This window comes from Acinonyx jubatus, chromosome D1 (assembly GCF_027475565.1).
Source record: "Acinonyx jubatus isolate Ajub_Pintada_27869175 chromosome D1, VMU_Ajub_asm_v1.0, whole genome shotgun sequence".
NCBI lineage: Eukaryota > Metazoa > Chordata > Mammalia > Carnivora > Felidae > Acinonyx > Acinonyx jubatus.
This window is the reverse complement of record NC_069390.1, coordinates 5,976,115-6,002,823: the sequence shown is the minus strand read 5'-3', so window position 1 is coordinate 6,002,823 and position 26,709 is coordinate 5,976,115. Positions and strand designations below refer to the sequence as shown.

The 26,709-nt window shown below is 49.1% G+C and overlaps 1 protein-coding gene across 1 annotated transcript; it reads right to left on the bottom strand.

The window, feature by feature from the left end:
- Positions 1-85: 85 nt before the first annotated feature.
- Positions 86-5,164, bottom strand: CTSF (cathepsin F). Its single transcript, XM_027045076.2, has 14 exons — positions 4,836-5,164; positions 4,521-4,619; positions 4,142-4,226; positions 3,988-4,049; positions 3,786-3,861; positions 3,073-3,186; positions 2,799-2,944; positions 2,614-2,710; positions 2,454-2,534; positions 1,546-1,665; positions 1,402-1,466; positions 1,201-1,291; positions 737-795; positions 86-654 (listed from the first exon to the last, which is right to left on the bottom strand). Exons 1-14 carry the CDS (start codon positions 5,043-5,045, stop codon positions 580-582), a joined length of 1,380 nt encoding a protein of 459 aa, XP_026900877.1. The 5' UTR covers positions 5,046-5,164; the 3' UTR covers positions 86-579.
- Between the last annotated feature and the right edge of the window lie 21,545 nt (positions 5,165-26,709).

Here is a 26,709-nt window from a genome sequence, read left to right as displayed (position 1 = left end):
GAGCAGGATCAGCTGCCCAACCTTAACCCTCCAGGGATCCCTACCATCCCTCTTTGCCCAAAGGTACTAAACAATCACACCACACTGGGGCCTAGGACACCTCTTTATTGCTGTTAGAAAAAGGTAGTTACAATAGTTTCTCTAGATGTGGAAGGAAACACTGTCCCTAAATCCAGGGGAACCAGAAAATTTATAGCATCAGACAGAGGAAAGCCAGGAGAGGAAGCCAGAGCCAGCTGAAGACAGAGCTGGGTTTAAGACCAGAATATTTTCTTCCCACCTGTTCCTTATCCAAGCCCAAGGTTCTTGCCCCAGCATCAACTGCGGCGGCATCATCCTTCAGCTCAAGAGCCTCCTAGCTACCACAAGTCTACAAAGGTGCAGCTGGGGAACTTCAGGGTAGGAGTGGGGTGGAGTGGGAGGGATAGGGGTTTTGCCCTAGGCCAGTGCCTTCTCACCCTGAGGTAACCCGGTGGCCGTCACTCAGCCAGCTGTGCCTCCTGGGGAGGGGCCTGGACACGCAGGTCAGGCTGAGGAAGGGGCTGCTCTGGTCAGCACCAGGTCCTGTGCCGACGCTCCTCAGTTCACCACGGCCGAGCTGGCCATGGCGTTCACGCCACAGGCCCCAGACCCACGATACAAGTAGTAGTAACCCTGGCAGAGAGGCAGGGGAGCTGGTAAGGGCATTAGGGCAGGATGGGAGCTGGAGAGCCACGGCCAAGGGGACAAGACTCACCTCCTCACCCCAGTCAGTGCCCCAACTGTTCTTGATGGCCCAGAAGGGGATGCCAGAGCCTGAGGAGCAGGGCAGAGGGCAAGGAGTCAGGGCCCCCAGCACTTGGCCCTCTCCCAGTATCTGCTGTAGCCTACTGTGACAGACAGTAGGAAAAGAGCAGAAAACAAGACAGGCCCACACCTGCCACCCTCCTGGTACGGCTCAGGGGTTTGGGGAGGGCACCCGGCCGTCTTCCTCTGGCAGATTATTCATCTGTAACCGTTCAGTTCAACCTTCCACTACCTCAGCTTTGCCATCCACAGAAGGGACGGAGGGCTCCTGCCTGGCCCGTGGCCCAAAGCAAGAGTAGGACAGGGTTCCTAGGCATTTCCTCAATTTCCCCCTCCAAAGGCCCTGAGCTGCTGTGGTCCAATCTCTGCTTGTAGCTGGGGCGGATGGGCAGAGAGGGTGTCAGTGGAACTCACGGTTGCCGTAGCCCACGAGCAGCACTGCATGGTCGATGAGCCAGGGGCTGCAGAGGGGCCGCAGTGGGTGGGAGATCCCGCGGCGGTAGAACTGGGGCGGGGGGGGGGGGGGGGGTAGGTGAGAATAAGGAGTAGGGAGCCAACTCCAAGGAGAAGTGGGAAAGGAGTCAGCAAGAGACAGGCAAGAGACAGGGACCTTACCTGCATGCCAAAGGCATTGATGGCAACGGAGATGGGGCCCTTCTTGGCCAGCCAGGCCGCCAGCTCTGAGACGGGGAGGGACAGCATCAGGGACACACAGGCCCCAGCCCCACCTGGCCTGTCCCTACCCTGTCCCTTACTCACTCTGCTCATTCTGGCTCAGCTCTACTGAGTCGTTGATGTAGACCTTGGCCTTCTTTGCAGAGAAACTGCAGGTCTGCAAGTGGCCACTGTAGCTGTAGTCATCCTCTGTCTCCAGCCCTCCTAGGGAATGGTGGGGGTGGGGAGGGGAGAGAAAAGGTGGACCCCCGTTTACCATACACTTGTCTTCTGGCCAGGAGCTATAATTAGCCCCTTATATGTGAGGTCTCAAGGTCCTCGTCCATCCCAGACCAAGGCCATGCCCTCTGAACAACAGCCTCTCTCTAGAGATGACAAAACAGAGACTAAGCAGGATGGGGGAGTAACCAGCGAGAAATGTGGCTAAGATGGAACTCAATTCCCAACTTCTGATCTTTATTCATCCTGGCATTCCTGGGACTCTTCACCATGGCTTGCTTGTCCTGCTCAGACAGTCTGTTCCCAATTTGGTCCAGACACCTGCCAGGTCCCCAGTCTCTGTACAGCCACCTCAGTCCCTCAGCCCCTCATCCTCGTGCCACTGCAGCCCACCCCCGAACTGAATTGCCAGTTTAATACCTCTTCTAAAGAGTGAGGTGTGTGCTACTTGGTTTAGTGGTATTACGGAAATACAGACCTCCAAGCAGCAAAAACACCAAGAACCCCTGCTATGCACCAGAAACTTTATGTATATTTCCTCACTTGATACTCAAGGCAATCCTATGAAGTGAACAAGATCATCCCCATTTCACAGATGAGGCAACCGAGGCTCTCAAAGAGCTGACTTGCTCAAGGTCTTTGTTAAGGGCCAGCATTAAGACCTGAACCCAGTTCACATGACTTCCATGCTCATATATCTCCCCCTCACAAAGTGACTTCTTTTGGAGGGAAAAGTGGCTCCCACTGCCCATCCTGATCCCATGAATGCATACCCAGATTCTTTATGGCCAAGTAGGCGTTGGAGGGCAAGCCGCCCAGGCAGGCCTTGTCCACCTTGTCACAGTCCAAGAGCTCTAGGAGACAGAAGGCTGGTCCTGAGGAGCCCTCTGGAGGGGCTGGGCTGGGGACAGGAATGTAGAGTGGGATGCTCACCCTGCTCAGAGAGGGAGAGCAGGTCCCCCTGTTTTAGGAACCACTGGCCCTCCACATTGCCGGTGACTGAGAAGGCCCAGCAGGAGCCACACATGCCCTGCAAGATACGGACAAAGTCAGGGCTGCGTCCCTTCCTAACCCCAAGGCAGCCTTCGTGTCCCACCATTGCTTCTTAGGGGTCCAACCTGATTCTTGACGTTGGTGACAGCCCCCTTGGTCCTCCAGTCCCACTCAGGTGGGGCATGGTCACCAACGGATTTGGCTAGATGCATCATCTTGTTGTGGTTCTCTTTTAGGAGAGGATTCAGATAGATGGTGCGGAACTCCTCCTCTGTGGGCAAAGGTGGGCAGGGGATGGTGGGGATGGCGGGGAAAAGTATTAGGCAGCCCTGATCCGGGGCTGTGGGAGTAGGCCCTGACTCTTTCAGGCTCCACGAGAGCTCTGGCCACCACTTCTACCTGTAAGGTCACTGAACTTGGTGATCCCATACTGAGCTGTGCCACGGTCCAGTGCCTGGATCTTCTGCGCTCGGACCATGTTGTTGGAAAAGACAGACATGCGCCACTGGGCTTCTGAGAACCAAGGAGCAGGAGAGGAAAGTCTCAGACCCCAGGCAGATCATAAAAGGAGGGCACTAGGACTAACTGGCACTTGTCGCCCTTGGGAGGAGGTGGGCTCAGGATCACGCCTGAAGCTCTTTTTAAGGACAGACCCTGGGGAGGGCTGGAGGTGAGGGGAGGCACAGACCCACAAGCGATGAGCAGGAGGTGTGATCAACTTTGGGGGCAACGCGGGTGGCATCTTAGGAGTGAAGGCAGAACCAAAATGGTCTCCTAAGGGCATCCTTAGATAGGAGGTCATGGGGAACAGCTACCATGCCAGGGAAGCGGGGGCACCAGCAGAGAAAATCTGGTCTTTGCCCCATTCCACTCTATCCAGAATGATAAAGGCCCATGCTTTCTGACCAGGAAAATTAGATGGGAGAAGGGACCAGGTACCTGAGGTAGCTGTCCAGTCCTGGAAGGGTGGGCAAGAACTTGGGGACTTAGGGGTCTCTGAAAGGAGGCACTGCCTCTTGTGTCCTTCCCCTTCCCAACACCAAGATACCAAGTGGGGGGAGGGGAATGTCCTGATCTGATTGGGACAGGTACAGCCAAGGCTGGGTCCTCACCTTCCTGTGTCCCATATGTCCGATTATAGGTGGTAACAAACTCCTTGAAGACTGAAGCCATCTTCACAGAAAAATCCTGGAAAGGCACAGGGGTCTTCACAAGGAGTCCTTCTCAGTTGACCAGGGAGCCCAGGCCAGGGTGAGGGAAAGGGGGGGTAAATAAAGCAGCAGCCAACTTCCTACATGGAAATCGGTTCCTCACCTGGGGTAGGGGGTCCTTGTTCAACAGTGGAAGGACTGAACTTAAAGTCTCATTTCTGTCATCTGAATGGGGTTGGAACAGAGGAGAAATCAAGGCTGAACCCTGAGTGAAGTCTTATCTGACCTATGCCAGTATCCTTGGGCTATCCCAGCACCTGTAACCTTGGTATCCACTTGGCCACAGTCCCGCCTCAGCAGCATGTGTTTTCCCAGCTCATCCAGGACTTCAAAGCTGCAGAGCTGGAGGGAGAGGAGGAAGCGAGTCTGGGGGCTGGTATGGGAACAAGGCCTTGGCAAGATGCAGCTGGAAGGTCCTCAGGTGAAGACCGCCTCCAAGGCAACCACCCCCACAGTGTAGAGTGAGGCACACCCAGCACCCTGTCACCACCACCCCCTTTTAGAGCATTTCAGTCTCTAGCCCTCAGGGCCTGTGAAGTGACTCAACGCTGGATAGTTGGTGCCTCTCATCCCTTCCCCTTGACTTGACCCAGACGCACTGTGGGGGCGGGGAATTACAGGAGCCCCGTCACTCACCAGGGTTTTCTTGGACGCCGGGAGCTGGCACACCGTGGGGTCGTTGCAGGGAGGCTCCTCCAGGGTCGCCTTCAGGGAGTACAGGGACCCCTCGCCCGCCTGGATGGAGGGGCGGGTGAAGTAGGCACATCCATTCCCTCCTCAGCCCGTCCTTCCCACGACCCCGCCGTACCCCCTTCCCTTTCCCCGATTACCAGAGGTTCGTCTCTCGGGCGTCCAGCGCCCACACCCCTGGTCCAGACTAAAGTTGCCAACCCACTGACCGGGGCCCCGCGCACCCGCACTGGGGAGGCCCCGCCCCCGGCGCGTCCTCACCCGGCGGACGCGACCGCGCACGGCCCCCAGCGCCGCCCGCGTCCCGGCAGCCCGGCCACGGTTGTACATCTCCAGGGCGAAGCGGGCGGGCCCCAGTAGCTCCGGGTACGCCGCCTCCCGGGCCCGAGCGTCGGCTGCTCGGTGGGGCGGGGCGGGAGAGGCGCCGGGGAGCAACCCCAGCAGCGACAGCAGCAGCAGCCAGGGCGCCATGGCGAGGGCGAAGCCGGAGGCCCGGGCGCACCGACGGACAGACCGGGACCAACCGACGGGGCGGAGCGGCCCGCGGCCAGAGGGTCCGGCGTCCCTCCCCCTGATCCCGGGGCGGCGGGGAGCCGGCCAACGGCCGCGGGTCCCGGGCGCCTGCGCACTCGGTTATTTACGTGAGGCACGTGGGGCGCGCTGGCCGCAAGGCGGATTGGAGCCACAGCGGGGAGGGGAAAGGGAACGGGGAGGAGATGGGGAGGGGGAGGGGAGACGTAGGGTGGGGGGCGGGAGGAGGGGGTACAACGCGGCCTGGCAGCAGTTCTGTACGTAGACCCGTGGCCAGCGCTGCAGTCTTGGAATAATCCTTTTTGGGCTTAGAGCTGTTGTTTGGGGAGAGGAACGGACGCTAGCCTGAGAATGAAAATAGTAACTAACATTTATTGCATGCTTATTGTATGTTACTCATTATATCCCATCTCCCTTTTATCGTCGTAGCAATCCGTGAAGTCGGTATTATCCTCATTTTATGATTGAGGAAATAGAAGCTTAGCGAGATTAAATGGTTTACTAAACACCCGGTAAGTGATAGAGCTGGACATGAACCTGGAGAGTTGGCTTTAGAACCTGGGTTCACGGCTCAGTTGCCCCTCTTTGAGGCCCCTCTGCCAATCAGCAAAATGGCAGGTAATCTCCCCTGGACTGGCAGTGCCTCAGGCCATTGTGAGGATCAAACACAAACATGCAAGCATTAGGTAACTACTAAAGGAAGGCGGGAGGTTGTCTTTGGTTCTTCAAGCATTCACAGCTGTGTTCCAGGGCCTAGGAAGAGGATGCGTGAACAGATGCATTAGGCATAGTGCTGACTGCTTGGAGCTCCCACTCTAGTGGAGAGCCAGATGAGAAAGAGAAATTGTCCCACAAGGTGTTCCCAGCTATTGAGAGAAGCAGGGAAGTGAGAGTTTAAGGGAATTGAGGAAATCCCAGAAGGGGATGGAGGGTGTGTGGGCTTGGAGAGTGTGAAGAACCAATATCAAAGGTCACCTGATGCAAATCTGACTTGTTACAGCAGCAGAGGTCTAAAAAGGTGAAGTGACTGTCCAGCTACTCAGAAATAAGTGCTGGAGCCAGACCAGGGCCAGCTTTGAGCTCCTTCCTGGCTGTGGTCTGAGAGGGCGTGGCCTGAAGGATTCCAGCAGATACTTTTCTCTCCCAGTTATGCTGTTCCCAGTGTAAGCTCCCCGGGGGCTCCCCTTGTGTGTCTTACAGGAGACGGTCCCAGATCCTTAATGCGGCTTCCCGAGCCCCTCGAGGTTCCGTCTCGCCTGGGTCCTCACCCTGTGCCTCACACTTGAAACCCCAGCCTCGATCTATTTGCATCTCCTCAGAAGTTCAAGGTCAGGCACACCTCGGAAGCTTCACACTGCTCTTCCCTCTGCCCAACACCCAGACATCTTTCAGTTTTCAGTTGAGAGGACACTTCCAACAGGAAGCCATCCTTGTTCCATCCCACTGCCCCCCTGGCCGGACTGGCTGCCACTGTCGCTGTACTCCCAGACGCCAAGCCCTGTGAACTTCCTTTCATGCTGGGCTGCAATTTCCTCTTCGCTTGTGGATGTCTTCCAGTTGGCCAGGAGCTTGTAAGGCCTGGGACCTTGTCCTGCTCACTGCTGTTTCCTCAGCACATAGTACAGTGCCGGACACAAAACCTGCGTAATAAATGTTTGTTGAATGAATTAGTGACTCCTTTGGCATGCCCTGGAGTGGGCATGACGTCACCCGACTGTTGTTTAATGCATAGCCTCACTTTCTAGAAGGATGAACGGTGTTACTATGGCTAGAAGAATCTCGGAAACGCCTGCTATCGTTGACCCAGGCCTCCTACCTGTGTCTACGGAAGATCACATACCCACGCTCACACACACTTCATCTCCCGAGAGGTCTGAGGCTGAATGAATTTAAAATAGGGATTTCTAAGGCACCAGCAGAAGCCATGGGCTTTTCTTAGACTCAGGATAACAGAAATCCACATTGGCCTTTGTGGGAAACAGTCATCTTCCTCCAAGTTTGTTCCCTTGACACTGGAGCCACTTGACAAGTGTCGGGGCGGGGGGGGGAAGGGTGGCTCATTTTCTCACCAGAGTGAGGCAAGAGAGCCTAATTATAATTAATAGAGTGGGTGGAGGTGAGGCATATTTTTTTAAGGAGCACATATGTTCCCTTGGGCAATTCTCACAACAACCTGGAAGGGAAATCTCACCGGGGAGGAAGCTGATGGGACCTCCTGAGAGAAAAAGCTGAGTTTTCTTTGCTCCTTTTCCTCTTTCTCTTCATGCCAGAACCCACACCCCCACCTTACATATGCCTTAAAATGTGTCCTCCTCGTGAAGGTTGAGGAGTTCATGATTTCTTTGGAGTCTTCCAGCATGAGAGATAACAGCTAAGGAGTAACTGGGAGGGGCCATACACTTCAAGACCCCTGACTCAGGGCCTGAATGAGTTAAGGAGGACGCCTGAGCGCTTGTCCTCGCTCCATCAGTTCCTGGACGCCTGGTGGGAGGCGAGGACCACATCACAAGCAAAGACAAGACTCATGCTCCTTTTTTCCTTTCCAAGCCTCCCCGGGCACTTCATCTGTATCTGCTTTTTATGTTCAGTAAACTCTGCTTTCACCTGCTGCTGGCCCATGTTTGGTTTCCATCCCGCATGAAGCCAAGGACCCTCTTGGCTGGTCCTGCAGGAGACACCCCTCTGGGTCCTCGGACCCGGCCTGCCTGCATCGAAACCAGGGGCATGCCAACATTCAGAAGCTGAGGACGGAAGAGGGAGGCCACAGAGGACACTGGGAAGAAGACGACGTTGGGTTGGACAAGAAGGGGATGTCAACAGAGTGGGAGAAGAGAGTGCAGCTCAAGGAAAGGAAGTGGCCAGCTGTGTCGAATGCCACGGAAAAGGCAATATAACGAGGAGAGACACGTGACTTTTGGATTGGCTGACATGTAGGTCACCGGAGCCCTCACCAACGGCAGTGGGTTGAGGGGAGAATCTGAGAAATGTGGACATGGCTGGAGACAAGGATCTCAGGAAGTTTTGCCATGGAGGAGAGTAGAGAAATGGGGTGGTAGCTAGCCAGGTAAGAGGCATCAGGCATCGGAAGAGTATTTTTTAAGATACGAGACACTCGAGCATGCTTATGGGTTGGTGTGAATGACCAAATGGAAAGGGGGATATTGATGATTTAGGAGAAAGAGGAGACAATTGCAGGAGCAAAGAGATCGGGAGGTGAGGGGTTGTATATTAGTTATCTGTCACTGTGTGAAACATGATCACAAAATGAATGGCCAGGCCTGCAGTCTCATGGGAGGCTGGCCTCGGGAAGAATCTGCTCGGAAGCTCAGCGGTTAATGGCAGCATTCGGTTCCTTGAGGACTGCCAGACTGAGGCCTCAGTTGTTTGCTGGCTGATGGCTATCAGCTGCCCCCAGTTTTTTCCTGTGTGGGCCTTCCCAACATGGCCACTTGCTTCCTCAAAGCCAGTAAGGGGAAGTAAAGATATTGCAATCTTGTATAATCACATACACATAATCTGGTGTCCGTCAACTCTGTGGCACTCTACTGGTTTTAGGAGGAAGTCACAGGTGCCCTCACACTCAAGGGAGGGGGGAGGGGAGAGCCTACACAAAGATGTGGACACCAGGAGGTGGGGATCATCGGGGTCACCTGACATCTGTTCTGGTGTTCCCCAGAAGAGCGCCCCACACATAAAAATATTAACAACAGTAAAAATGATAGCTCACATTTCGTGAGCACTAACTACGTGCTAGGCCCTCAGTGTTCTCAGCACGTATATGCATTAGCCCATTTAACCCACAACAACCCTATGAGACAGGTATGCTGCCACGGACTGATGGGGAAAACAAAGGCAAAAGAAAAAAATTAAATTTCCTTACAACTTACAGCCCATGGGGAAGTACTTGACACAGGCAGAGTGAACTTCCTCAAGAAGTTCAGCTACCTCTGGGGCACCTGGGTGGCTCAGTTGGTTAAATGTCTGACTCTTGATTTCGGCTTGAGTCATGATCTTGTGGTTTGTGAGTTACATACCCTTGTCGGGCTCCCGGCTGGCAGTGCAGAGACTGCTTGGGATTCTCTCCCTCCCTCTCTCTCTCTCTCTCTCTCTCTGCCCCACCCCCTCTTTGATAGCTTTTTGCTATCTGGTGTAACAAGATATTCCTGGCTCCAGGCATTTCTGGATCAAAGATTATGCACCTTTTACACTTAAATTTTGATGAAATCCAATTTAGCATATTTTTTCTTTTATAGATCACGCTTTTGGTGTCATATCTAAGAAAATTGTCCCAACCTGAAACTAATGTCACATAGTATGTCAATTATACTTCAGTAATAATTTACAAAAAGATAATCGTCCCTAAGATCAAAATTATTTACTGTTTTCTTTTTAGAAATTTCATAGTTTAAGCACTTATACTTAAGTTAGCTTTTCTATACTCCACAGTTTTGATTACAGCATGTCTGCAGTCTAGATTAGTTTTTTTTTTTTTAATTTTTAATGTTTATTTATTTTTGAGAGAGAGAGAGCATGTGAGCAGGGGAGGGGCAGAGAGAGAGGGAGACACAGAATCCAAAGCAGGCTCCAGGCTTTGAGCTGTCAGCACAGACCCTGATGTGGGGCTCAAAGTCATGAAATGTGAGATCATGACCTGAGGTAAAGTCAGACACTTAACAGACTGAGCCACCCAGGTGCCCCTATTTAGACACAGGAGAATGAAGTGTACGAAAAGAGCAAAACTACAGAGAGTAGAAACTGAAAGTCACTCTTGTATACATTGTTATTTACTCATCAAGAAATCTAGATTAAGGGTACCTGGGTGGCTCAGTTGGTTAGGGCTCCCGTCAAGATTTCAGGATTCATAGGTTCGAGCCCTGCATGGGGCTCTGTACTTGGAACCTGCTTGGGATTCTCTCTCTGCCCCTCCCCCAATCATTCTCATGCTGTCTCTCTCTCTCTCTCTCTCTCTCTCTCTCTCAAAATAAATAAACTTAAAAAAATTTTTTTAAAAGCTCAGCTGCCTCAATGTTAACATGTTGCTGCAGGCAAAAAGCAACAGGCAACCTTAGCTTGACATTAGCCCAACCACCAGGATCCTGTAAAAAATTCCTTGGGAAACTTCCTTTATCTCTCTCTCCCCATATATGTCAGCGATCATCCTCCAAGCATATGGTGCACTGACACACATCTGAAGGGTCTCGTGACTAGAGTTTTACTAGGCAGTAGTAAATGACCTTTTCCCAACAACAGCTAGCCCTAACCCCCTCCCAACTTGAAGGTATAAAATCATCCACTCTCACCACCCCACTGCACCTCTTTCTGCTCACAGGTCCTGTGCCCATAGTTTAATAAAAACACCCTTTTGCACCGAAGACGTCTCAAGAATTCCTTCTTGACCGTTCACTCCTGAACCCGCACATTTCACATCAGGAGGAAACTCAGGCAACAAGAGAATCCGTAACTTGCCCAAGTTGCAGAAATGGTAAATGGAAGCAGGGTTGGAAACCAGTCCTAATACCAGTAAGGATTCTGCTTCTCACACCGGCCTCTGCAGACCCCTCAGGGCTATTGAAAGCATAAAGGGAGCATTTTTCCTCCAAGCAGGCGAAATGGACTAAGAAATGGACTAAGGGATCTGTCACTGGGAGGTACAGGGTGGGGTGGGGGGGAAGGCATTGATAATGCAAGGTCCCAGGTTCTGTTTCAGGAGGTCTAGGTAAGGAATTTGGAACATGTGGTCAATCTTAGGAGCACTCATGTTTGAAAAAGTATGCTTTTGTACACCAGTTTCTTTTATTTTTTTTAAGATTTTATTTTTAATTTTTTTTAATATTTATTTTTGAAAGACAGAGAGAGACAGAGCATGAGTGGGGGAGGGGCAGAGAGCGAGGGAGAGAGAGAATCTGAAGCAGGCTCTAGGCTCTGAGCTGTCAGCACAGAGCCCGATGCGGGGCTGGAACTCCCAAACCGCAAGATCACGACCTAAACTGAAGTTGGACACTTAACTGACTGAGCCGCCCTGGTGCCCCTAGAACATAAATTTAAAATGAACTTCGTCCTTTGGGGCGCCTGGGTGGCTCAGTCGGTTAAGCGTCCGACTTCGGCCTAGGTCATGATATTGGGGTCCTCCAGCAGTCGGTGAGTTTGAGCCCCCTGTCGGGCTCTGTGCTGACAGCAGGCCTGGAGCCTGCTTCAGATTGTCTCCCTCTCTCCCTCCCCCACCCACACTCTGTCTCTCAAAAATGAACAAATGTTAAAACAACTTTTTTTAAGTTTATGTTCTATTAGGCACATCCCCCAATTATTTGAGATGATGTGTCAAACTTGCAGCACCTCTTTTAAGACCTAAATTTTCAATGAAATAGCAGCTGCTTACGTCTCACCCCTAAGTCCAAGACCAAGGGGTTTATTTCACCCTCTTCTGCCCCTGGAGTTTGAGAAGGTCCGCACCATGTATTCCGAGGCAAACGCTGCCCAGAAATGAGAGCATCTAGGAGATGACCCAATACACAGGTCACGACCAGATGGAACTGACCTTCCTAGGACAAGGGAGCAAACAGCAGGGGTTTCTTCCAGCAATGTTTTATGAAAACGACAATTAACAACTATACGGTCTGAACTCATTCCAGACCCCTCCGACCCACCACCTGACTTTTGAGAATGGTGGACAACTTACAGAAACGTTACCCGGTAAGTGAGATACTTGGGTTTCTTCAGCCTTGGTTCCCCGTGATAACAGAAATCTTCTGGGACTGGGAGGTGGAAGACAGTGAGGAGGGATTAGAAAAGATGACAAAAATCACAGGCTTTAGAGTCAAATTGACTCACCTGGGTTCTCATTCTGGTTCTGCCACTTCGGATTGGCTCTGTGTCTATGAGCAAGTTACTTCACCTGCCCGAGACTTTTTTGTAGAAGTAGGAAGATAGAAATGTACCTCATTTATCACATCAGTTCTAACCTTCTAGCGAAAAACAAAACAAAAAAAGAAAAACAAACTAAAACCAAAGGACTTGCAGAGAATGCTGAAGGGAGGGATAAAGAAGTGAGAGTGTGGGAGCCCAGGTCTTTGGGAGGGCCCCGAAAGAGGAGAAGACCATCAAAGCAAAGTTTAGGCATCGGGGCTTTAACAGATCAGAGGTCTCAAAGGCAGATCTGCTGTCCCTGGAAATTTGGATTTGGGAATCTGTAGGGGCACTTTTGGTTTTCACTTTGATGGGGCTCTTCTGGTCCTTAGCAGACGGGGACCAGAGATTCCTAACATCCTTCAGTGTTTGGGACAGACCCACATTACCGAGAATTCTTCCATGTCCTGCACCAGTTTCTAATGTCCCACTGGTCATTTATATGTAAGTGGAAAAAAAACGTGTTGGGGGCGCCTGGGTGGTTCAGTCGGTTAAGTGTCCGACTTCAGCTCAGGTCATGATCTCACAGTTCGTGAGTTTGAACCCTGCATTGGGCTCTGTGCTGACAGCTCAGAGCCTGGAGCCTGCTTCAGATTCTGTGTCTCCCTCGCTCTCTGCCCTTCTCTGCTCGCACGCACGCGCGCTCTCTCTCTCTCTCTCAAAAAAAGACATTAAAAAAAAAAGAAAAAGAAAAAAACCTGTTGATAATCCTCTGCACCGAGACCCTTAACTCTGTTTATATGTACACACATAATATTACATGCATAGTTTTAGTACACACTGAATTATTCAAGAATTCTACTGAAGCATTTATTAAGAGAATTTCCCTTGTATGAATCCAGATCTTTACAAAAGACATTCACCGTTTCAGAAGATTGTGTCTCTGTAGGCAACATGAGTCTGTATTTGGAGCCATCCCAGTTCACAATGATGGCTTCAGTTATGTCTTCTCATGTGATCCTGACTGAGCACGTGCATGTGGAAATGCAGGTTTCTGTAGCACAAATTACTTTCACTTCATTTTTCCTTGATTTTTTTTTTAATTTTTTTTTCAACGTTTATTTATTTTTGGGACAGAGAGAGACAGAGCATGAACGGGGGAGGGGCAGAGAGAGAGGGAGACACAGAATCGGAAACAGGCTCCAGGCTCCGAGCCATCAGCCCAGAGCCGGACGCGGGGCTCGAACTCCCGGACCGCGAGATCGTGACTTGAGCTGAAGTCGGACCCTTAACCGACTGCGCCACCCAGGTGCCCCTTTCCTTGATTTTTAAAATGATGTGGGTAGATAGGCTATTATCTATAAATTTCACTTCATTCATTAAAAAATATAGACCAAGTGCATGTTATGTATTAGGCACTATCTAGATGCTGGGGATGTGACAGGGCATTGCAAAATATTTGTTGTTAAAAGGCCTGTTGGACACAGTCAAGATCCACTGGTAGGCTAAATTGGATTTTAATCCTAGCCCCACAACCATTGACTAGTATGTGACTTGAGACATATCTTTTCACCTCTCTGAGCCTCAGCGTCCTGGTAGACTGAATGAGATCAAGCCTCCCGGAATATGTGCTCATTGAATGGGAGCTGTCAGCATTATTACTATGCAAATCGATTTCTTTATGGCATCGGTATACTAAAACCATTTTATCTTTCTCAGATAATTCCTCAAACTCCATTGCCTAGCTATCTCTGTATTTTGAGGCTCCTCCTCTCCCTCCGGGCTCTAAGTTGTCCAGAATCCCCAGTGATTTATTCAGTACCAAACAGAGAGTGGTGGGGCCTGATTTTTGACGGCCCTGGCTCTGGGCGACGTCTTCCGGTACCACTCAGGGCCCCGGAGTGGGAGTCCACTGCTGTTGTGACGCATCATCGCCACGCGGTGGCGCTGTTGAGGTTTGGTCCTGGGCGTTGCGAGCGTCACCATCCCGGCAAGAACTTCAGGGACGCCTATTCCTGTGCCCGCCCACCTCTCACGCAACCACTGTCTTCCCAAGCGTGATCGCTGGGCTAGGAAGGCAGGACCAGAGAAGAGTCTGGCCTCACCGGACGAAAATTAGCCCGAATTTACACTCCCTACACGCATCTAAAAATTAAAGCCAAGTTCTGGCCTCGGAGCCTCACACCACCTTCTTGACGCCAACTCTTGCATCTCAAACTTGGCCAAAACTGCATATCGTTTTAATCCCCACCACACTTCCGGAATCCTCTATCTTAGCGTATGGCATCGCTGTTTCCCCCAGTTGTTCGGTCCAGAGACCAGAAGTGTCCGTGATTCTTCCCTTTCCTTCATGTCGCACATCTAACCCATTTTCAAATGCTCTAGATTCCACCTCTCAATATCTCCCAATTCATCCACTTATCTCCGTTCCCATGGCCACCCTTCATGGCCAAGCCACCATCACTGCTTGCCTGACTGGATCCACTCTTGCCTCCAATAATTTACTCTCCCTGAAGCAACCAGAGGGACCTCCTTAAACATAAACGGGACCAAGTGTGGGCTGGGATGTGCAGACCAGAGCCCCTTTTGTGAATGGACTTGGTGTCCAGCTACTGGGAGTGCTGCCTTCGGCTGTCAACTCCTCAGGGATTGTCGTGTTCCCCTCCCCAAGCAGCTGCTACCTAATGACAAATCTGAAGGGTCACCTTAGCTTCAGAACCCCCTGAGGGGTGAGGAATAATATCCACTGAAATTGCATAGCCGTTCAGTATCTCCGCCCGGTCTTGACTTTCCCTCTCTTGGCGTTGGTCCTGAGAGCACCCCTCACAGACATCCTGCCTGACAAACTCTGTCTTAGAATCTGCTCCCTGGAGATCCCAACCTAAGTGACGCCACGCACTTGGAATGAAATCCAAGCTCCATACCATGACCTGTTAGGTTGGGCACAATCTGGTCCCTCCCTCCTGTCTGAACTCATCTCATGTCTCCTGTGCGACCCTTCACTATGCCCCTGCCACCGTGACCCCTTCCCTGTCTACAAGCTGACTGCTCTCCTGTCTCAGGGCCTTTGTACTGTCCGTCCCTTCTGCCTGGAGAGACTTCTGCTCTGCAGAGGTCACATTTCTTCCCAACTGTCCAGTCTCTGCCTAAATGCTGTTTCTTCAGAGTAGGACCACTGATATCTAAAGAACCCGCCCTTTTCTCAAAACACTATATATTTCAGCATTTATCATAACATGCCCTTATTTGCTTATTCCCACTGGACTGGAAACTTCTGAGAGCAAGGACCTTGATTATCTGATTCCCTTCTGTCTTTATCCTCATATGCCTGACACTTGGGGCCATTTTCTCCATCAGACACCCTAGGCCTCTTAGCTTTCCAAGGCCTATGAAGATGTTAGAGTCTGGAAAAAAATTTTACAGAGTCCACAGCTTTCTTAAAAATAAAAATTGCTATATATTTCATTAAATGCCTCATTGACTTTATTGTTAAACTTGATATTCATAAATGTTTTGGTATAACTGAGAAGGATTTTTGAGTTATAATTTCTCAACCCAAGACCATCTGGAGTCCATAGGATGATTGCTTACAAATATCACAGCAGGGGCGCCTGGGTGACTCAAGTGGTTAAGCATCCCACTTTGGCTCAGGTCACACAGAGCCTGTTTTGGAACCTCTGTCCCCCTCTCTCCCTGCCCCTCCCCTGCTTGTGCTCCCCACTCGCACTCTCTCTTTTTCTCAAATATAAATAAACATTTTAAAAACTCACAGCAAATCACAATTTAAACAAGTTACACGAAGTCAGATCATTTCAAAAACAAAATTATAACACTCCTTTCAAAAAATTTTATAGCAAAATATTATTTAATATGGGACATTGGTGCATTTTATAAGATGTGATAAGATATGGGGTGAGGAACCAAAAAGGGCCAAAAAATGATGTTGCCTTGGCCATTAGTGGGTTTCCCCTAGTATTTGTTGAGTGACTGGATGGATGGATGGATGGATGGACAGATGGCTGGATGGGTGGAGATTCTGGGCCCCAGGACTTCAGCCCAAACTCTTTTTCCTGGAGGTGGGTTTATCTCTCAGCCTTGACTGAGCAGCTATGGTCCACCTACAGGTCTCCCTGGCTGAATCATCAGGCCAAGGGTTAGCATAATGACCTTCCTTGCCTCTAATCGCAAGTGCTCTATATCTTCGTGCGTAAATTGATTCATTTCTTCCCTGCTTTGTGGCCAAAATCTCAGGCTACCACAGCTTTGGAGGCCCCCCCCCAAAATTCCTGTTACACCCTAGTCCCAGAATGACCTTAACTCCTGCTTGCATAACTAGGAAGAGTCATCCAATAACAGCAATGATAATGCATACCTAGTGTTTACTCAGTGCCCCTGTGCTACACCTTCCACGGGAATCATCTTTTGATTTAAAAAAGTCATCTCCAGGCATTGTGAGGCCTTCAGGCTTAGAAGGAAAGGCTGACATCTTAAGAACTTTCACAACGGAAGCCACTTAAGTCTCTGTTTTAACTAGCCAGCAAGTTGTTATTTTGGAGAATTTGGTCAAATGAGGTACAGCAATTTAAAACCTGAAACTAGACCCAAGTCTAGGCTAATACCACCGTTCGTGGGGTGGGAGTGTGGCGAGCAAGTGTGGGAGTCTGCGTGCAAGGGCCACAAGAAACCAATTTGTCCAGTTTGTCTGACAGCATGGTGGGACCGGTCACGGGCCAAGCTGTTGGCAGGTGGCGTGGGGTAGGCTGGCATAGAGACTCTCCTGGGGTGGGGGAATACAGACTCGTGGGAAATGACAGTCACTTGACTTTCATCTGCTGGAGGTAAGCACAGAGCACACCCATCCCCAAGTCCCGGTCCAGAGCCCTGGGGGCTGGGCTCCCTTGTATGCCCACGGTGTGCTTCAGTGCCAGCCTCCTCGCCCCTCCCTGGGAAGCCCTCCTACCATGCTCCCTCCTGCCCCAATCCTCAGGCTGGCTCCAGACTCCAGGCAGCAGTCTCCTTCCCCAGGGGCCAAATCTTGGTCTTCTGTGGGTATCTTTCTATAAACAGATTCTCCAAATAACACCTGAGCCAGTCCTGTGTTTCAGAGGGGAGCTCCTTTGTCACCAGAGACTAGTTCCTCTGAGCTCGTGTCCTCTGAGACTCTGAGATTAAGTTGTCTAAAGTCTACAGCAAAGCTCCCCTAGAGCCTGCGTTCTTGCCCTGGATCAGGCTACCTACAGTGGGACTTGACCACGCGCGCCTCTTCTCATCTCCAAAACAGGGGCTGGTGTCCATGCTACGCAGGTTATTGTGAAGAATGAAGGAGTTCATGCCTGAAACATCCTCAGAACATGACCTGGCATGTGGCAAATCCTTCAAATTATTAGTTGTTATTGCATCATAAATCCTTCCCCCTTTTGTGAGTAGCTTTCATTGACTTGTTTACAGAGCAGGTCAGAACTGGAGTGGACCTTTGAGACGGTCCACAGCCACCCCTTCAGTTGGTGAATGTAAACCAAGAAGAAAGGATCTGCTATCAGCTTGGCGCTGAGAACAGAATATGAGCCCTGAGATTTAGGAGGTCTTTGTGAGCATTAAGTGAAAGGATTGTGGGAAACTCCCTACCGGGCACAGTGACTTGTCCAGCGTACAGTAGATACTCATTAAGGTTGGTTTTTCTTCTTCCCTCCCAGACCAGTACTCTAGTCTTCACTGAGTTCAGAGGTAAAAGCTGACACAAATCAGGAGACTGGAGGACAGTCTGGTGTGGGGAGGGGGGGAGTGGGAAGGGTAATGGGGACCACTGGACAGCCAATGGTTACAGGGCCCTGGCAGAGGTAAGGGGGTACCCATGTCAAAAAGGACCTTCCAGTGTCTCATTCTCCCCTCCCCACATGGTAACAGAAAGACACAGGCTCTGGAGTTGCCCAGTCTCTACCATGACTTATTATTATTTTTTAAATATTTATTTATTTTTGAGACACAGAAAGAAAGAGAATGAGAGAGCATGAGCAGGGGAGGGTCAGAGAGAAGGGGAAACAGAGGATCTGAAGCGGCTCTGTGCTGACAGCAGAGAGCACAACACAGGGCTTGAACCCACGAACTTCGAGATCATGACCTGAGCTGAATTCAGATGCTTAACCCACTGAGCCACCCAGATGCCTTCTACCGCTTATCTTTTTAATGTTGGCAGTTTCCCACCCATTTTCCCCGTCTTCCCTCAGACCTCGGCAACTGCTACTCTACTTTTTCTATGAATTTGCTTATTCTGGAATTTTTTTTTAGGTTTATTTATTTATTTTGAGAGAGAGAGAGAAAGAGGGAGAGGAAGAATCCTAAGCAGGCTCCCCGCTGTCAGCACAGAGTCTGACAGGGGGCTCGATCTCATGAACCTCAAGGTCATGACCTGAGCCAGAATCAAGAGTGGGACGTTAACCAACTGAGCCATCCAGGCGCCCCTGGGTATTTCGTACAAAGGGAATTATACTATATGTGTTCTCTTGTGCCTGGCTCCTTTCACGGAGCATCGTGTCTTCAAGGTTCACCTGTGACGTCATGTGTGTCCTCACTTCATGCCTTTTTGCTGCTGAGTAGCTTTTGCCTGGGTGGAGCCACCACATTAGGTGTACCGCTGCTGTGAACATTTGTGTGCAAATTTTTGTGCAGACATATGTTTTCATTTCCCTTGGGTGTATCCCTACAAGTTGGAATTGCTAGGACATGTGGTGACCCCGCGTTTAACACTTTGGGGAACTGCCAGGCCATTAACCACAGCGGCCGCCCTGCTTTACCGAGGGTTCCAGTTTCTCCACATCTTTGTCAACACTAGTTGTCTCTTTATTATCATAGCCATCCACTTGTTTCTGAAATGGTTTCTCGTGATATATTCTTTTCAATGTTTATTTATTTTTGAGAGAGAGACACACACCCAGTACAAGCAGGGGAGGAGGGACAGAGAGAGAGAGGGAGACACAGAATCCAAGGCAGGCTCTAGGCTCTGAGCTGTCAGCACAGAGCCTGACACAGGGCTCGAACTCACGAACCGTGAGATCATGATCCGAGCTGAAGTCGGATGCTTAACCGACTGAACCACCCAGGTGCCCCTGTCATGATAATTTTGATTTGCATTTCTCTAATGAATAATGATATTGAGCATCGTATTATGTGCTTACTGGCCACTTGTATCTCTTCTTTGGAGAAATGTTTTCTCAAATGCTTTGCCTATTTAAAAAAAAATGGGTTGTCTTTTTATTGTTGAGTTGTAAGTTTTTTTTAATATATTCTAGTTACAATTCCCTTATCAGATATATAATTTGCAAATATTTCCTTCTATTCTGTGAGTTGTCTTTCATATTCTTGATGGTGTCCATGGACGCACATGTTTTAAATTGTTACGTATCACTTATTAACTATAGGACCTTCAGCAGATTGCTCTGCGTCTTTGAGCATTTCTTCATCTGCCGAGTGAGCCTAATGACGTCTTAAGGGAATGTGATGACAGTACAATGAGAGGAGAGTCACAGAAAGCCCAGATCACAGGGGTTGGTTGGGCCGGGACAAAACCTACACTCTGCTGAGCCCTTCAGGGCAGGAGGGGAGTGTCTCTGAGGCTCCAGGTCAGGGTGAGCCACAGGCCTCCCCAGGCCACTCTCCCCATAACTTCTACTCTCTGTTTGTGGTCTTCATCCACCAGAGCAGGAGCTCCCTGAAGTCAGGAACCTTGTTGGCTTTGCTCATTGTTGTGCCCTCAGGGCCTAGCACAGCACCAGACTCGGAGAGTGCTTAGCAAATATGTAACAAATGAATGAATGAAAAGGAGAAGAAATCCCTTGCCCAAGGTCACACGAGGAACTGAACGCGGGACTTCTAGCTTCCTGGCCAGGGTATACCTTGCTGATGCCTATTTCGGTCAGCTTGGGCTGCAGTAACAAGATACCAAAGACTGGGTGGCTTAAACAACACACATTTGTTTCTCATGGTTCTGGAGGCTGGAAAGTCCAAGATCCCCATATGCCAGAAGATTTGGTGTCCAGTGAAGGCTAACTTCCTGTTTTGCCATTGGCTGCCTTCTTGCTCTATCCTCACATAGTAGGGGCAGGGCAGTGCTCTGGTTTCCTCTGCTTTTTAGGGGGGGGGGGGGCTCATTCATCATCTCATCTAACCCTAATTACCTCCCAAAGGCCCCACCTCCAAAATACTGTCACATTGGGGGTTAGAGGTTCAATACACGAGCTTTAGGGGGACACAAACATTTAGTCCACAGCAATGCCTAACTCCGTGGTATTAGGTGAACTTTGTGTTTATAATTAATAGCCTTTTAAAAAAATATTTATTTATTTTTGAGAGAGAGAGAGAGAGCATGAGCGGGGGAGGGCAGAGAGGGAGGCACAGAATCCAAGGCAGTCTCCAGGCTCTGAGCTGTCAGCACAGAGCCTGATGCAGGGCTCGAGCTCATGAACCACGAGATCATGACCTGAGCTGAAGTCTGACACTTAACTGACTGAGCCACCCAGGCGCCCCAGTAATTAACAGCTTTTTAAAAAAGTGTAGCCTTGGTAAAATTTCAAACCAATCATTTCTACACATATTTTAGGCCCCAGACAGATACTTTCAGTCTAAAAATAGCTAGGAAAATTACAGACTTAAGATACGAGAGGAGCTACACAAGACATACGTGTATAAGCGTGCTGCTCAGAGAGAGCTCCTATCTTTAGCAGAGTCTAAGGAGGAACATTTGCCCTTGCATCTCCACTCGGATGTTCTGCAGGCAACTTAACCTTTTCAGGGCTGAACTCATCACCTTCCCTCACCCCATCCCACCCCACTCCCACCACACCCTCCAGACTCCCATTTCAAGAAGGGCTCCACCAGCAGCCCAAGCCAGGCACACCCGGGAGGTACCCTTGACTCTCTACTCTCATTCCCCATACCCACTCATCACCAAATGCTGGCAAATTTGCCTCCAAAACACTCTATTCCTGTTCATCGGCCCAACACAGTGGTTCTGCTCCTCCCAGGGCAGCCTCTGCCCTGGTCTGCTTACCTCCAGCCTGGCAGCCTGCTAAGCGTCACCCACGGCCCAGCCAAATGTCACCTCTCCGACCAAAGCCTGTTAAAACCCCATTATTTCTCTGACCTAATTCCCAAGCCTTCTCCACCTGGTTCACTCCATTCCAGTAACTCGGGCATCTGTAGACCCACCAGGCAGACACCTACTTCCGGGCTTTTGCACTTACATGAGTTCCCCGCCTAGAATGTTTTTTCCCCAGATATCACATGACTCCTCCCACTCCTCCCAGTCTTTGCTCAAATACTCCTTCCTCTGATCCCTATTTTATTCATTTATTTTTAAAAATTGTTTATTTAAATTCAAGTTAGTTAACACACAGTGTAGTATTGGTTTTAGGAGTAGAACCCAGTGATTCATCACTGACATACAACACCCAGGGCTCATCCCAACAAGTGCCTCCCTCAATGCCTATCACCTATTTAGCTCATCTCCCCACCCACCTCCCTCAGTTTGTTCTCCATATTTAAGAGTCTCTTATGGTTTGCCTCCCTCTCTGTTTTTATCTTATTTTTCCTTCCCTTCCCCTATGTTCGTCTATTGTGTTTCTTCTGATCCCCTATTTTAAATTGCTAGTCTCTGAACTTTCTATTGCCCTTTTTGCTTTTTTTTTCTTACCCCTCATTACATTTGTCACCATCTCAGAGATGATTTGTTTTACCTGCATGACCACTGTGTGTCGCCCACCAGAATGTGAGGGATCCTTGTCTATGTTGTTTAGTGTGGTTTCACAGAGCAGGTGTTCAGTAGGCATTTGCTGAGGAATACATGGCTTGCCACCACCTACACAACAAAGCCCTGCCTCCCCCTCCAACCTCATTTCCTTCCAGGAACTTTCAAGGTTGTTAATGTGTATTTCCTCCACATACACCATGCTCGTGATCCATACCTTTGCTCATTCTGGGCTTAGAAAGCTTTCCTCCTTGGGGCTCCTGGCTAGCTCAGTCAGTAGAGCATGTGACTCTTGATGTGATGGTCATGAGTTCAGGTCCCACGTTGGGCATGGAGCCTACTGAAAGAGAGAGAGAGAGAGACTGAGAAAGAAAGAAAGAAAGAAAGAAAGAAAGAAAGAAAGAAAGAAAGAAAGAAAGAAAAAAAGAAAGAAAGAAAGAAAAAAAGAAAGAAAGAAAGAAAGAAAAAAAGAAAGAAAGAAAGAAAGAAAAGAATGTTCTCCCTTTCTCCTCTGCTACCATGTGCCTGATAACTCCTGCTGAATCTTCTAGAAACTAGATCTTGCTTGAATGTAGCCTCCTCCAGGAAAGCTCTCCCTCACTGCGAGAAGGAAGCCCACTGACCCAATCAAAGGAGGGATGCAGAGACTTGGAGCACAGTGAAGCCAGGCTTTAATCAACATTCTTGCAAGAGCAGGTGTCTGATGGACAGACACACTCAGGGCAGCTACAGCAGACAATTTATTTCCTAGAATGCAAATCTCTCCCCTGGTTCCTCATTGGCTGAGTACAGCAGAGGTTACAGCCTTACCCGGAAGTCACCTATGCCCATGTAAGGCAAAACATAGTCTGGTTGGAACAAATGTATATTCCCTGAGGTGATGCAGAGACTTTCAGTTCCCTCCTCCTTTTGTTCTTTGGCACAAGCTCTTTGCAAAGCCTGAGAAAAATAAGCCTGCAAAACGGAAAGGGGAATAAGAGCCAGGAAGTGAAGGTCTAAGGGTTTGGGACTCCATTGTTGGGGAGGTTCGTACATATTTCCCATAGGTTGTAAACCTATTGTTAACTAGACAGCACAGCTTTTATTTGGTATTTCTGAAAATGAATCATCTCCCTCACTTCTCACACTTAACACTGTTCCTACCCCGCCCCCCGCAGCTCTGTTGAATGGCCTTTTTGTAGGGTCCCACTGTACCCTTCGCTTGCTACATTGTTGAAATTATATTCCTCACCACACTTTAGATTCATCAGCAACGGGGACTGCGTCTCTCTGATTTCCTCCGGTTCCCTACCTCCCTCCTCCAGGCAGAGCCTCTGGGCCTTGGGAGAGGCTCAGGGAATGCACTCTAAATCTGAAAGAATAGCGATAAGGGCCTCAGAAGGGCCTCAGAGTCATTTCTGGGAATCAGGTGAGCTGCGAGAAAGCCTGATTACCTCAGCGTTTAGGCAATAATGAAAGTAAAATTTGATCATATGAAGCTTCATCCCATGGGCCTCAACTGGGCAGACTTGTTTTCTATATTTTAAGATAAGAGACAGTGTAGGGTTAGGAGGAGCATGTACTTGGGAGTCGGAACCCTGGGTCTGAATTCAGACTCTGCCATGATCCTAGTTGTGTGACCTTGGGCAAGTTATATAACCACTCTGTGCCTCAGCTCCCTCATCTGGACCTTGAAATGATTGTAGTACCTGCTTCATTGCATTGCAATGAGGACTAAATGAATTACTTTATGTAAGGTGTGCAGAACCGAAGCTGGCGTTTCATAATCAATCACTATATAGGTATTTGGTAATATGGTTTAAATTGCTTTTTAAGGGGCGCCTGGGTGGCGCAGTCGGTTAAGCGTCCGACTTCAGCCAGGTCACGATCTCGCGGTCCGTGAGTTCGAGCCCCGCGTCGGGCTCTGGGCGGATGGCTCAGAGCCTGGAGCCTGTTTCAGATTCTGTGTCTCCCTCTCTCTCTGCCCCTCCCCCGTTCATGCTCCGTCTCTCTCTGTCCCAAAAATAAATAAAAACGTTGAAAAAAAAATTAAAAAAAAAATAAATTGCTTTTAAAAAAAATAAGCTTAAAAAGTGAGTCAGCACGAAGAAAAGTGCTTGGTGAATGACAGTACAAGGAAAAGGTGGACCAAACGCAGAAACCTCAAGGCCAGGAGGGGTGGGGCTGTGGGCTTAGTGGAGTTAGAAGTACCTGGGCTCAAATCTGGTCCCCACCAGCACCCGTGTGCCTCAGCACTCGGTTTCAGCTCTCTGGTTCTCAGCTTCCCAGAGTGGCCAGATCACCAAAAACCAGTCTGTTTGACCAGCAGATGATCAATTTTTTTCTTTTAAGTGGTAGTTTTCCCTCTGGCCTTGCCCTTGACATTCTATAAACAAACAGATATTCCTGATCACACCCCCCCCCCCCCCGTCTCCCTGCTTCTACTGCCATTGCCCCAGTAACTGCCCAGTAGTTCCCTGATCCAGTAATGTCCCTCTGCCCCTACCACTACCCTCACCACTGCCCTTGCCCCATGTCTGCCCCTTCTTCTACTTAAAACAACAAAATATTACAAATAGGGCCCCCAGACCCTTCCTAGGGTTTCATGGTGTCAAAACTATTTTCATAATACTGCTAAGATATTATTTGCCTTTTCTACCTCACTCTTTCAAGAGTAGGGTTTTTCCAGAGGCTATGTGACCCATGATATTACAACAGATGTATGCAGAAACAGATAGGAGAATCCAGCGATCTCCCATTAAGCCAGACATTAAAAAGATTTGCAAAAGACTAAAACAGCCAGTCTTCCCTATAGTTTTTGTTTTGGAAAAGTTAGTTTTTACAAAAATGTGTTATTTCTGTTAATATATGATGAGATGAATGTTAATTTAGATAACTGGTAAATATATATATTAAAAACTTTTTTTAATGTTTATTTAGTTTTGAGAAAGAGAGAGACCGAGCGCAAGCAGGGGAGGAGCAGAGAGAGAGGGAGACCCAGAATCCGAAGCAGCCTCCAGGCTCCAAGCTGTCAGCCCAGAGCCCAACGCAGAGCTGAATGAAACCCATGAATAGTGAGATCAGACCTGAGCTGAAGTTGGATGCTCAACCGACTGAGCCACCCAGGCGCCCCTAAATATATATACTTAAACAGACAAATGAACAAATCATCCTTTTAATGTCATAGCAAATAGAGAAGATGTTGGGCTTTTATGGGCTTGGGCCCTGCCCCTTGCCTGGGCAGCAAAAAGGCTGCAGCAAATCACCCCAGCCAGATTTAATGTATTTTTCTGATGGCCTCTGGCAGGGGCAAAACTGAAATGTCTACAAAAATCCTCAGGAATTTAAAGGATTGATTTTCATCCAGTTTTCCTGGAGTCCAGTCTCCCTAGAGGGAGGTAATAATGCCTTCTCTTTCTTTGCAAGATTGTTTCTCAGGATTAAATGAAATAATATCCCTAAAGCACCTGAGCATGACACTTCACAAACAGTTCTCGGCACAGCTGAGTTTGCTGGGATGGGCTCAGAGGCCTCGTGGCTGCTTGGAGGCTTGGCACAGAGCAAGGGTCCTCACTGCAGCCAGACAACCAAGGCAGAGGATTTGAAGTCTCCAAACCTGGGTTTAAGTCAAGACTCTACCATTTTAGGAGCAAGTTACACTCAACTGATTCTCAGCTGAATGAATGTGAAAAGCACTTCATAAACCATAAATAGGATCAGCACAGGGAGGATCACACAGCCACGGGTTTAGGTCTGGAACTTTGGGAGAGGTGGTCCTAGGTCTATATATTTCCACATCTGAATGCCAGGTAGAAAGGCAGAATCTACTGAGGGAGTGCTTTGAACAGGTCTAAGAGTCTCCATCTCCTGTGGCTTCTCATCTCAAGCCTGTCTTGGGTTTTAAGATACCCTTTTATGCCACTTGAGGCCCAGATATCCCAAGTAGACCTGTGTGTCTAGGAATGTACCCTCTTTGTCCTATCTCTGGGCACTAACACTATCTAGAACTGTCAATGAGAATTCCAAAGGACTAATTCACAGTGAGATACTGTTTCCCCCAAGACTTTTCCAGTACTCATAATGGCTATTGAGCAATAAGAGGGTTCTTTGGTCAAAGTTAAAGAAGTGTATTTTTTGCAAGATTTATCAGAGCTTTCAATATGCCAATACGTACTGTCAATCTCTGAGGGAATGCAGAAATGTATATGTGATGTTTCCCAAAAATGTTTGACCATGGAAACCTTATTCCAGGACTATCACCCAGGATTAGTTTACTATGCAACACACTTTGGGAAATGCCACACTAAGCTTCCTGTCTCACTCCTCCTGAGTGTCTTTTGCTTTTTACAGGGGCTGATGTGCTGGTGTTTTGGTTAGCAAACTACAGCATGAGGGCAAAATCTGGCCCTGTGTTGGTAAATACGATTTTATTGGAACACAGCCCTGCCCATGTACCTATACATTGTCTATAATTGCTTTCACACCACAAAAGCAAAATTAAGGCTCATGAGAGAGAACACGTAGCTCACAAAGCCTAAAATATTTACTATCTGGCCCTCTACAGAAAAAGTTTTCTGACCTCTGCTGAAGCATTGCTCAACTGGGTTAGGTATAACTTCTGGAGAAGCAGCACCAGAAGAGACGTGAAGCCACACTATGAATGCTACATATAGCACATCTGCTTGGAGGGCCAGGTTAATTCAAAGATAAGCGATTTCAAGCATCATTTTATATTTTAAAACTGGACATACCATGGAGTAGAATGCAAATTTTGCATACATTTCAAAAATAAAATACTTCAAGGAAATTTCTCAGGCCTCAGGCTAGCTAGCACTGCTTCCCCGCATCAGTACACCCTCCCCGACCACCCCAATCCCTCGTACCTAACCAAAATGTTTATGTTCCTCCATTCCAAGGGGAATTTGGGTGGAGATGTTTGAGAAATGCTGTTTTGTTGGGAAACCAAAACAAAGTTGATGTTTGTGTGTCAGCCAACGATGAGTGAAGGCGTTCACACTACCTATGCTATGCCGGCAGGTGAGG

Bases quoted from the DNA above. Each gene is read 5' to 3' on its own strand.
- CTSF (XM_027045076.2), bottom strand. From the start codon at position 5,045: ATGGCGCCCTGGCTGCTGCTGCTGTCGCTGCTGGGGTTGCTCCCCGGC. The intron at 1,292-1,401 runs GTAAGGTCCCTG...CCCCCGCCCCAG, and splicing joins TCAATGCCTTTGGCATGCAG to TTCTACCGCCGCGGGATCTC. The intron at 796-1,200 runs GTGAGTTCCACT...CCTGCTCCTCAG, and splicing joins GCTCGTGGGCTACGGCAACC to GCTCTGGCATCCCCTTCTGG.